The following is a 12,494-nucleotide window of genomic DNA, read 5'->3' on the forward strand; positions in this document are numbered from 1 at the left end:
AAAATTAATGCTAACAATTAATGTGATTGATTCAAAAATTTTTAGTTTGTTACTTGCTTAGTAAGAAAGGTTCAATCTTTGAGCAGGAACAAGGATAAGAACATTCTTCTTGAGGCTGATCTTGAACCTGAAAGGACTCTGAAGAGGAAGCTAAGGGAAGCTAAAGCACAACTCTCTGGAAAAAATCTAACAGAAATTTTTGAAAAAGAAGGAGACATGGCCAAAAATAATAACAATGCAAGGAAGATGCTTGGTGACTTTACTGCACCAAATTCCAATTTACATGGAAGAAGCATCTTAATCCCTGCCATTGGAGTAAACAATTTTGAGCTTAAGCCCCAATTAGTTTCTCTGATGCAACAGAATTGCAAGTTTCATGGACTTCCATCAGAAGATCCTTTTCAGTTCTTAACTGTATTCTTGCAGATCTGTGATACTGTTAAGACCAATGGGGTTGATCCCGAGGTCTACAGGCTTATGCTTTTCCAGAGACAGAGCTAGAGTATGGTTGGACTCTCAACCTAAAGACAGCCTGAACTCTTGGGATAAGCTGGTCACGACTTTCTTAGCCAAGTTCTTTCCTCCTCAAAAGCTTAGCAAGCTTAGAGTGGATGTTCAAACATTCAGACAGAAAGAAAGAGAATCCCTCTATGAAGCTTGGGAGAGATACAAGGATCTGACCAAAAAGTGTCCTTCTGACATGCTTTCAGAATGGACCATCCTGGATATATTCTATGATGGTCTGTCTGAGTTATCAAAGATGTCACTGGACCATTCTGCAGGTGGATCCATCCACCTAAAGAAAACTCCTGCAGAAGCTCAAGAACTCATTGACATGGTTGCAAATAACCAGTTTATGTACACTTCTAAAAGGAATCCTGTGAGTAATGGGATGCCTATGAGGAAGGGAGTTCTCGAAATTGATACTCTGAATGCCATATTGGCTCAGAATAAAATATTGACTCAGCAAGTCAATATGATCTCTTAGAGTCTGAATGGATTGAAGGAATCATCCAACAGTATTAAAGAGGCATCTTCTGAAGAAGAAGCTTATGATCCTGAGAACCCTGTAATAGCAAACCTTTTCCATCATCCACTCAGCAACAGATAGAGAATTCTAAGTAGAATCCATCTAGCTTAGCAAATATAGTCTCTGATCTATCTAAGGCCACTGTGAGTTTCATGAATGAAACAAGGTCCTCTATTAGAAATTTGGAGGCACAAGTAGGCCAGCTGAGTAAAAGGGTCACTGAAACTCCTCCTAGTACTCTTCCAAGCAATACAGAAGAGAATCCAAAAAGAGAGTGCAAGGCCATTGATTTAACCATCATGGCCGAACCTACAAGGGAGGGAAAGGACGTGAATCCCAGTGAGGAAGACCTCCTGGGACGTCCAGTGATCAACAAGGAGTTTCCCTCTGAGGAACCAAAGGAATCTGAGACTCATCTAGAGACCATAGAGGTTCCATTGAACCTCCTTATGCCATTCATGAGCTCTGATGAGTATTCTTCTTCTGAAGAGAATGAAGATGTCACTGAATTGCCAAGTACCTTGGTGCAATCATGAAGCTGAATACCAAATTATTTGGTAATGAGACTTGGGAAGATGAACCTCCCTTGCTCATCAATGAACTAAGTGATCTGGATCAACTGAGATTGCCTCAGAAGAAATAGGATCCTGGAAAGTTCTTAATACCTTGTATCATAGGCACCATGACCTTTGAGAAGGCTCTATGTGACCTTGGATCAGGGATAAACCTCATGCCACTCTCTGTAATGGAGAAACTGAGAATCTTTGAGGTGCAAGCTGCCAGAATCTCATTAGAGATGGCAGACAACTCAAGAAAACAGGCTTATGGACAGGTAGAGGACGTGTTAGTAAAGGTTGAAGGCCTTTACATCCCTGCTGATTTCATAATCCTAGACACAGGGAAGGATGAGGATGAATTCATCATCCTTGGAAGACCCTTCCTAGCCACAGCAAGAGCTGTGATTGATGTAGACAGAGGAGAGTTAGTCCTTCAACTGAATGAGGACAACCTTGTGTTTGAAACCCAAGGATCTCCTTCTGTAACCATGGAGAGGAAGCATGAAAAGCTTCTCTCACTGCAGAGTCAACCAAAGCCCCCACAGTCAAACACTAAGTTTGGTGTTGGGAGGCCACAACCAAACTCTAAGTTTGGTGTTGAACCCCCACATTCAAACTCTAAGTTTGGTGTTGGGAGGTTCCAACCTTGCTCTGATTATCTGTGAGGCTCCATGAGAGCTCACTGTCAAGCTATTGACATTAAAGAAGCGCTTGTTGGGAGGCAACCCAATGTTATTTAATCATATCTATTTTATTCTTTTTTTATTTCATGTTTTAATAGGTTGATGATCATGTGAAGTCACAAAAACTACTGAAAAATCAAAAACAGAATGAAAAATAGCATTGAAAATAGCACACCCTGGAGGAGAGCAGTCTAGCGTTTAAACGCCGGAAACAAGCATCTGTCTGCCGTTTAACGCCAGAAACAGGCACCAAGCTGGCGTTTAACGCCAGAAACAAGCATCTGCCTGGCGTTAAACGCCAGGATTGCACAGCAATGGCGTTTTACATGCCTAATTGGAGCAGGGATGTTAAGTCCTTGACCCCACTTGATCTGTGGACCCCACAGGATACCCACAGAATCCCCACCACTTCTTCTCTCCTCTTCACACCTTTTCATAACTCTCTTTCCCAAAATAACCTCCACCAATTCCCCTCCAAAACCATCATACACCCACCTACACCCACCCACTCAAATTCAAACCATCACTCCTTCCTTTTCACACATCATAACCACCTTAAACCCCCAGTAGTCGAACCATTCACACACCTCCATCTCCTCTATCTCTTCTTCTTCTCATCCTTTCTTTCTTCTTTTGCTCGAGGATGAGCAAACCTTCTAAGTTTGGTGTGGTAAAAGCATTTCTTTTTTTTTCATAACCATTTATGGCACCTAAGGCCAGAGGTATCCTCATTGAAGAGGATAAGCCCATCACTAAGAAAAGGATGGAGCAAACAAGAGATCATGAACCTCAACATGAGCATGAGGAGATTCCTCACCATGAAATCCCTGAGATGCCTCAAGGGATGCACTTCCCTCCACAAAACTATTGGAAACAAATCAACACTTTCCTAGGAGAATTAAGTTCCAACATGGGACAACTAAGGGTGGAGCACCAAGAGCACTCCATCATCCTCCATGAAATTAGAGAATATCAAAGAGCTATGAGGGAAGAGCAAGAAAGACAAGGAAGAGACAAAGAGGAGCTCAAGAGCACCATTGGTTCTTCAAGAAGAGGAAGACGCCACCCTCACCAAGGTGGACTCATTCCTTAATCTCCTTGTTTATTTATTTTCCTGTTTTTTGATTTTCTTTTAGCTTTATGTTTATTTATATTTGTGTCTTATTACATGATCATTAGTGTCTAAGAGTCTATGCCTTAAAGCTATGAATATGAATCCACCACCTCTATTAAATGAAAACTGTTTTAAAAACAAAAGAACAAGAAGTACAGGGTTTCGAATTCATCCTTGAAACTAGTTTAATTATTTTGATGTGGTGACAATACTTTTTGTTTTCTGAATGAATGCTTGAATAGTGCATATATCTTTTGAAGTTGATGTTTATGAATGTTAAATATGTTGGCTCTTGAAGAATAAGGAAAAAGGAGACAAGTTATTTGATAATCTGAAAAATCATAAAAATGATTCTTGAAGCAAGAAAAAGCAGTGAATACAAAAGCTTGCAGAAAAAAAAAGAGAAAAAAATAGCGAAAAAGAAAAAAAGGGGAAAGAAAAAGAAAAAGCAAGCAGAAAAAGCCAAAAGCTCTTAAAACCAAAAGGCAAGAGCAAAAAGCCAATAGCCCTTAAAACCAAGAGGCAAAGGTAATAAAAAGGATCCAAGGCTTTGAGCATCAGTGGATAGGAGGGCCTAAAGGAACAAAATCATGGCCTAAGCGGCTAAACCAAGCTGTCCCTAACCATGTGCTTGTGGCGTGAAGGTGTCAAGTGAAAACTTGAGACTGAGCGGTTAAAGTCAAGGTCTAAAGCAAAAAGAAGAGTGTGCTTAAGAACCCTGGACACCTCTAATTGGAGACTTTAGCAAAGCTGAGTCACAATCTGAAAAGGTTCACCCAGTTATGTGTCTGTGGCATTTATGTATCCGGTGGTAATACTGGAAAACAAAGTACTTAGGGCCACGGCCAAGACTCATAAAGTAGCTGTGTTCAAGAATCAACATACTGAACTAGGAGAATCAATAACACTATCTGAATTCTAAGTTCCTATAGATGCCAATCATTCTGAACCTCAATGGATAAAGCGAGATGCCAAAACTATTCAAGAGGCAAAGAGCTACAAGTCCCGCTCATTTGATTGGAGCTAAGTTTCATTGATATTTTGGAATTTATAGTATATTCTCTTCTTTTTATCCTACTTGATTTTCAATTGCTTGGGGACAAGCAACAATTTAAGTTTGGTGTTGTGATGAGCGAATAATTTATACGCTTTTTGGCATTGTTTTTACATAGTTTTCAGTATGATTTAGTTAGTTTTTAGTATATTTTTATTAGTTTTTAATTAAAATTCACATTTCTGGACTTTACTATGAGTTTGTGTGTTTTTCTGTGATTTCAGATATTTTCTGGCTGAAATTGAGGGACTTGAGCAAAAATCAGATTCAGAGGTTGAAGAAGGACTGCAGATGCTGTTGGATTCTGACCTCCCTGCACTCAAAGTGAATTTTCTGGAGCTACAGAACTCCAAATGGTGCGCTCTCAATTGCTTTGGAAAGTATCCATCCAGGGCTTTCCAGCAATATATAATAGTCCATACTTTGATTAAGGATAGATGACGTAAACTGGCGTTGAACCCCAGTTCCATGCTGCATTCTGGAGTCAAACGCCAGAAACAGGTTGCAAAGTGGAGTTAAACACCAGAAACAGGTTACAAACTGGCGTTCAACTCCAAGAAAGACCTCTACACGTGTAAAGCTCAATGCTCAGCCCAAGCACACACCAAGTGGGCCCCGGAAGTGGATTTCTGCATCATTTACTCATTTCTGTAAACCCTAGTAACTAGTTTAATATAAATAGGACTTTTTACTATCTTTGTAGAAAAGATCTTTGATCAGTTTTATGCTATCTTAGACTTTCATAGGGGCTAACCATTCGGCCATGCCTGGATCATTATCACTTATGTATTTTCAAACGGTAGACTTTCTACACACCATAGATTAAGGTGTGGAGCTCTGCTGTTCCTCATGAATTAATACAAAGTACTACTGTTTTTCTATTCAATTCAAGCTTATTCCTATTCTAAGATATCCATTCACACCCAAGAACATGATGAATGTGATGATTATGTGACGCTCATCATCATTCTCACTTATGAACGCGTGCCTGACAAACACTTCTGTTCTACATGCAAACAAGCTAGAATGAATATCTCTTAGATATCTAATATAGAGGACCAAGTCCGAGATATTAGAATCTTTGTGGTATAAGTTAGAACCCATGGATGGCCATTCTTGAGATCCAGAAAGTCTAAACCTTGTCTGTGGTATTCCGAGTAGGATCTGGGAAGGGATGGCTGTGACGAGCTTCAAACTCGCGAGTGCTGGGCGTAGTGACAGACGCAAAAGGATAGTAAATCCTATTCTAGTATGATCGAGAACAGACAGATGATTAGCCATGCAGTGACAGCGCATTGGACCATTTTCACAGAGAGGATGGGATATAGCCATTGAAAACGGTGATGCCCTACATAAAGCTTGCCATGGAAAGGAGTAGGAATGGTTGGATGAAGACAGCAGGAAAGCAGAGGTTCAGAGGAACGAAAGCATCTCTATACTCTTATCTTAAATTCTCACCAATGAATTACATAAGTATCTCTATCCTAGTTCATATTTTAATTATCTATTTAATTATTAAAACTCTATAACCATTTGAATCTGCCTGACTGAGATTTACAAGGTGACCATAGCTTGCTTCAAGCCGATAATCTCCGTGGGATCGACCCTTACTTACGTAAAGTTTATTACTTGGACGACCCAGTGCACTTGCTGGTCAGTTGTGCGAAGTTGTGACAAAGAATTAAGATTATGAACGTGCGTATAAAGTTTTCAGCGCCGTTACCAAGGAATGGAACCATCATGATTTCTGCGCACCAGTGCTCTGTTTTTTAAAATTTTTTCTATGTTTTCGCACCAATCCAAGCATTCCAAACCTCCAAATAGCTACCAAAACACCCTAAAATCTTATTTAACATATGATACTACCAAATATACTCAATTAACTAAACTAAACATGAATTTAAACTAATTCTATCAATATGTACAAAAGAGAAAATGAAAAGATGTTACCATGGTGGGGTGTCTCCCACCTAGCACTTTTGTTTATTGTCCTTAAGTTGGACTTATGGGGAGCTCCTCTCAAGGTGGCTTGTGTTTGAAGCTATCCTTGAACTCCCACCAATTCTTGGTTCTCCATTGTGTCCCAAGATTTCTTATTTGTTACACCAAGTGTTGATAGAGTTCTTCACAAGCTTGGGGCTCCTAAAGTTGATCCTCTTTTTGTGATCTGGGATCCCACACTTTATTTTCACATCCGTCTTGAAGTTGATCATCATTATTAGTCCAAACGGGTGGTGAACAAGGTGAATTCTCTAGAAATTGACTGACAATCCTTCTAGACCCATCTAGGTGAGCGCTACTCCAACCTTTATATTTCATGTTTGATGCATCAACTATAATGAGCCTTGACTTGCAACGCCAACCACGAAACATCTTTCTTTTATGCTTCATCCCACAAAGTATCCTAAGTTGGCCATCCGTTTCAAGCAAACCATATTCAAGTGGGATAATAAAGCTAATAGAAATGAGTTTCACCCACTCAAATGAAGGTGTAGATGGCAACCTAGGCAAAGGTGATTCCAAGGGTCTTGACAAAGCGTATTCAATTCCCCTCCTCCTTTTTCTAGGGATTTCCACCTCTTCGCAAGACTTCTCAATTATAATCCTTTGTTCAACAATTTTATCTAAACATTTTCTCCTACTCAATTCATAAATGGGAGGATGAGAAAAATTTACCTCCACATTGCTTTCCATCTTGTTGGGAGAAGATTCTTCATGCTCAAAGGATTCTTCACCACTAAGGTTTGATGCTTAATCTTCATCACCAAGGGAACTCACTTCTTGCTCTATCCCATCCAAGTCTTCATATGGAATATGCCTTGGAGGTTGTGCACATTCCTCCTTAGCATCAAATTCAATCATCTTGGAGGGGTTTTCTTCAATTCTATGTTCCCATGGAGGCTCCACATCTCCTAAGTCTTCAACCACTTCTTCCTCTTCTTCAACAATTATAGCTTCCTCCAATTGTTCCAACACAAAGCAACTTCCCTCATTCTCCACCAATCTCTTCTTCATGTTATGCTCTTCATTTGATTCCCCACATGTAGCCATGGGAGTTCCTTGAGTGTTCAAGCATTGGGATGCTAACCGGTTTACCACCTCATCCAAGGCGGCCGTGAATTGTTCTACATCCCTTTTCATTTCCTCTTGTCCTTGAACAAGAACATCAAGGATATCATCCATTGGAGGTTGGGGTGGATGGAAGGGTTCATCAATTTAGGGGAAGGATTCATAGTAGGAAGGTGGTTCTTCTTGGTAGAGTTGTGGTGGTCCAATGTTTTCCATCCTTTCCACTTGTTGCACAACACACTCCATGGTTGCTTGAAATTGATCCAATGCTTCCTTGAGACGATCCCTTGACTCTTGTTCCTCTTGGATATCATGAGTAGGATCACATGGCTCTTGGATTGATGGACATGAATATTTTTCCATGGGAGGTTATGGTGGGAAGTGGTATTCATCTTGTGGTTGCAAATTTGTACACATTGGAGGTGGTTCATCTTGGTAATAGCATGGAGGGGGTGGCTCTTGAAAGTATTGATGTTGGGATGGTGGTGGCTCTATATGTGGTTCATATGGCTCATATGGTTGTTGGTAGGATGGATATGGATTAGGGTCATATGAAGATGGTTGGTGAAAAGTGGCTTGTGAGTATGGTTGAGGGTTATGTTGAGGGTATGGCTCAAAGGCATATGGTGGTGGTTCTTGAAAGTCACAAGGGGATTCACCATAGCCATTGGACTGGTATGCATCATAGAATGGCTCTTGTTCATAGTGCATTGGTGGAGGTTGTTGCCATGAAGATTGATCATATGCATATGACTCCTCCCACCTTTGGTTATCCCATCCTTGATGCATATCTTCATTGTAGCTCCCATTTCCTACAACATAGTTGTAATCACACTCATAGCCAAAGTGAGAATTCATGGTGAAAAGAGAAAATAAAATTCAAAAGCTAATAGCAAAATAATGAAACAAAGTCCTAAACTAGCAAAGACTAGCAAACAATCCAAAAATTAGGCTATTCACAATATTTACATATATACAATAACCAATAACATCACACCATTGCAATTCCCCGGCAACGGCGCCATTTTGATGAGAAGAACTTTTGTGTGGTTTAGAATTCACAATAAATTCTCGTTGCAATATAGTTTCTAAACCAACAATAGTTCTTTCATACAAAAATTTTGTTTGTCACTAGTACAACCCCCTAAAATCTATAAACCGAAGTATTGAACCTCGGGTCGTTCTCCCTAGGAATTACAATAAAGTGCCTTGTTATTGGTTATGGAGCTATGTTTGGGGTTTTTGAGATATTAGACATGAAAGGTAAATGGCAATGAAAATAAACTAACAACTAGAAAGCTCTTGGCAAGGTTGTGAGAATTAGAAGTCTTATCCTAGTTATCCTCCTCAATTGTGACCACAATTATCCATTGCTACCACTTAGTTAACCTCTAATCATGGAGGAAAGTCAAGTGGATGAATCAACTTGATTCCACAAGTCCTAGCCAACTTCCAAGGGAAAGACTAGCTTTAGTGGTATCCAAATCAATTAGCAACTTCTAATTATCAATCTACAAAGGAATTAGATAACTCAAGCGTCACTAATTACTCTACCTAGGCCAAGAGAAACAAAATCTACACTAAAATCCAACCAAGCATTTCATTAAACACTTGGAAGGCATTAAAGAAAAGCATAGTAAATGGATAAAAACAATAGAATCTAACAACAATTATTGTAAGAAATCAATAACAACAATCAAAAGGAACACAATTATTATGAATTACCTCTAATTGAATTGAAAGAGAAGAGAAGGAACAAAAGTAGATCTACAATAAAGCATAAAAACAACATAAAGGAAATTACAACAAAAGAATGGAGGAAGATGAATGTAACAACAAGAATTGAGAATCAAAAGTAGAAGAATACATGAATTGAAACCTAGATCTAAGAACTAATCCTAATCCTAATTCCTAATCCTAGAGAGAAGTGAGAGCTTCTCTCTCTAAAACTAACTTTCCCTCCAAAAATTAAACTAAACTAAACTAATGTGTGAAAGTATGTTAATTTCCATTCAATCCTTGGCTTAAATAGCATCAGAAATAAGTTAGATTGGGCCCACAAGGCTTCTAAAATCGCTAGCCACGTGTTTGACTAAGTGAATTGTGTGCGCCCATGGATGCGTACGCGTACCGTGCGCGTGTGCGTCCTTATAAAAAATGAAACCATGGCAGATATTATATCATTTCGAAGCCCCAGATGTTAGCTTTCCGATGCAACTGGAACCACATCATTTGGACCTCTGTAGCTCAAGTTATGGTCGTTTAAGTGCGAAGAGGTCGGCTTGACAGCTTTTGCGATTCCTTCATTTCTTCATGAGTTCTCCATTTATACATGCTTTTCCTTCATTCCCTTGATCCAATATTTGCCTCCTAAATCTGAAATCGCTTAACAAACATATCAAGGCATCTAATGGAATCAAAGGTAAATCAAGATTAAACAATTAAGGACCTAAAAAGCATGTTTTCACACTTAAGCACAATTAAAGGAGAAGTTATAAAACCATGCTATTTCATTGGATAAATGGGAGAAAGGTTGACAAAACCCTCTAAATTAAGCACAAGATAAACCCTACAAATGGGGTTTGTCAGCTGTCAACCCTGACCTCCTTGCACTCTAATAGACATAACTTGAGCTACAGAGATCCAAGTCACGTGATTCCGGCGGCATTGGAGATCTAACTTCCAGAACTTTCCAACGATATATAATAGTATACCGGTTTTCTCCATTTTGTACGGACTTGGAGGTGCCTAACTTGGAATTTCCAAGTTAGGCATCGGATGAAGAAGCTCCTCTCCAAACCATTCGGGTGGAGTCAAGTCCAACGCCATGCTCATCAAGTAAGCTGCAAATTCATTAAAAAGAAGTGGTCCCCGCGTCTAGGGTTTAGGGTTTAGGGTTTAGTCACATATAGTTTGCCATGAATTCAATCTTTCATGATTAAAATAGTTGGTAAGAAAAGTTAATCCAGAAAATAAATATCTCTGAAGCCTTAACTGTTTTCTCTGTATATTTCACAAACCGTTTACTGCTTGCTTTCTGATTTTTTGAATTAACTATTTTATGCTTTTAAACTCTCAAAAAACCATTTTCTGTTTGTCTAACTAAGTACATCACTTAACTATTGTTGCTTAATCTATCAATCCTTGTGGGATCGACCCTCATTCACTTGAGGTACTACTTGGTACGACCCGGTGCACTTGACGGTTAGTTTGTGGGTTATAAATTCCGCACCAAATTTTTGGCGCCGTTGTCGGGGATTGACTGTTATTGATGGTAAAGGTTGTTTTTACGACATTAAAGTTGGGTTCAAATGATTACACGAACATACAACCTTCTTCCACAAAGGGCAATCCTCCTTTGAAAAGCGCCACCACCACTTGAACAAAAGCGACACATTTCTGAGTAATGCATCCCCCACCCCCAACTCACCTAGCTTCTTCGAAGCTTGAACCACCTCCCATTTCACAAGTGGTATACCATTATTCCCATCTTCTTTACTCCACAAAAACCTTCTCTATAAGCCAATTATCTTTTCTACAACCTCTTTTGGCATCTTATACAAGCTCAAGTAGTAAACCGGCAGGCTATTAAGAACAAACTTGATGAGAACCAACTTACCAGCTTTGTTGAGATATTTAGCTTTCCATAAGCTCAGCTTATCTTCCATCTTGTCTATGACCGGTTTCCATGTCTTCACCAAACGTGGATTAGCGCCTAGAGGAATCCCCAAGTATCTGACAGGTAATGCAGCTTCGATGCATCCCAACAAACCACACATATTCGTCACCCATTCCTTCTCACAGTTGACTGAAATCAAGCTTGACTTATCGAAGTTAATACTTAGGCCAGACATTAACTCAAAACAACACAGGAGTCTCGTGTAATTCACAACTGTCTCCATTTCCTAAGGGCAAAATAAGATCGTATCATCTGCGAATTGGAGGTGCGACAACTCTATGTTGTCCCGTCCCAGCCAGTGGAGAAATACGTCCATTCCTTACTGCCTCATCCACCATCCTGTGCAAAACGTCAACGACAAGGAGAAACAAAAAAGGAGAGAGAGGATCTCCTTCTCTGAGTCCTCCCTCCATCTTGAATGGCTTGGACGGTGACCCATTAATCAACACCGACATAGACGCTGTGGTCACACATTCCTTCACCGTGCTCTCCATCTAAGACCAAAGCCCATCTTCTGTAGCACAATATCTACAAAGCTCTATCTCACCCTGTCATATGCTTTTTGAAAGTCGAGTTTGACAATTGCCGCCTGCTTCCTTCGTAACTTCAGCCATTGGACCGTTTCACAAGCAATGAAGACACCATCATGTATTTTGCGGCCCTTTACAAATACAGACTGAGTCTCCCCTACTAAATGTGGCATCATTAAGCTTATTCTTCTTACCAACACTTTGGATATCACCTTATAAACACAACCAACCATACTAATCGATCTTAGATCTTTGATTTCCTTGGCCCCCATAAATTTTGGAGCTAGCGCCACCCACGTCACATTTGCCTCTGTTGGTAGCTTCGCACTTTGAAAGAATCCCAACACCGCTACAGTAAGTTCCTGGCCAATCTCACCCCAACATTTCTTTATTAAGTTCATATTATAACCATCACTACCTGAAGCTGTACTGGAATCACAATCCCATACTGCCTTTCGTATCTCCTCCAGTGATGGCATTTCCTCTAGCACTGCTGCCTCCCCGTCATCAATCCATTTTACCAACCCATCATGGATCCCAATAAAAAGAGCATGTTCCTGCTGATACAGATCTTTATAAAAACCTGTTATCACAATCTTTAATCTTGCCTGATTCCGCACCAATCTTCTATTAATTACTAAAGAATCAATCCTGTTGTTCCTCCTTCTAGCCAACGCTAGGTTATGAAAGTACCTGGTGTTCTTGTCCATATCTCTAGCATGTTGAGATCGAGACATCTGCTTCCAATGAATCTCCTTTCTAGCATACCACTTCGCAC

General features: G+C 39.9%; 1 protein-coding gene and 1 non-coding gene across 2 annotated transcripts; both read right to left on the bottom strand.

Moving 5' to 3' along the window:
• Positions 1-598: 598 nt before the first annotated feature.
• LOC148548442 (small nucleolar RNA R71) lies at positions 599-706 on the bottom strand. The gene has a single exon (XR_015897046.1). It is a non-coding gene; the product is annotated as a small nucleolar RNA R71 (small nucleolar RNA).
• A 10,316-nt stretch (positions 707-11,022) lies between these two features.
• LOC107611138 (uncharacterized) lies at positions 11,023-11,409 on the bottom strand. Its single transcript, XM_016313097.1, has one exon. The coding sequence runs from the start codon at positions 11,407-11,409 to the stop codon at positions 11,023-11,025; it is 387 nt and encodes a 128-aa protein (XP_016168583.1).
• Positions 11,410-12,494: the final 1,085 nt, after the last annotated feature.

The sequence above is a fragment of the Arachis ipaensis genome, chromosome B8 (genome assembly GCF_059453495.1).
Source record: "Arachis ipaensis isolate K30076 ecotype BB chromosome B8, ASM5945349v1, whole genome shotgun sequence".
Taxonomy (NCBI): domain Eukaryota; kingdom Viridiplantae; phylum Streptophyta; class Magnoliopsida; order Fabales; family Fabaceae; genus Arachis; species Arachis ipaensis.

Bases quoted from the DNA above. Each gene is read 5' to 3' on its own strand.
- LOC107611138 (XM_016313097.1), bottom strand. From the start codon at position 11,409: ATGGAGACAGTTGTGAATTACACGAGACTCCTGTGTTGTTTTGAGTTA.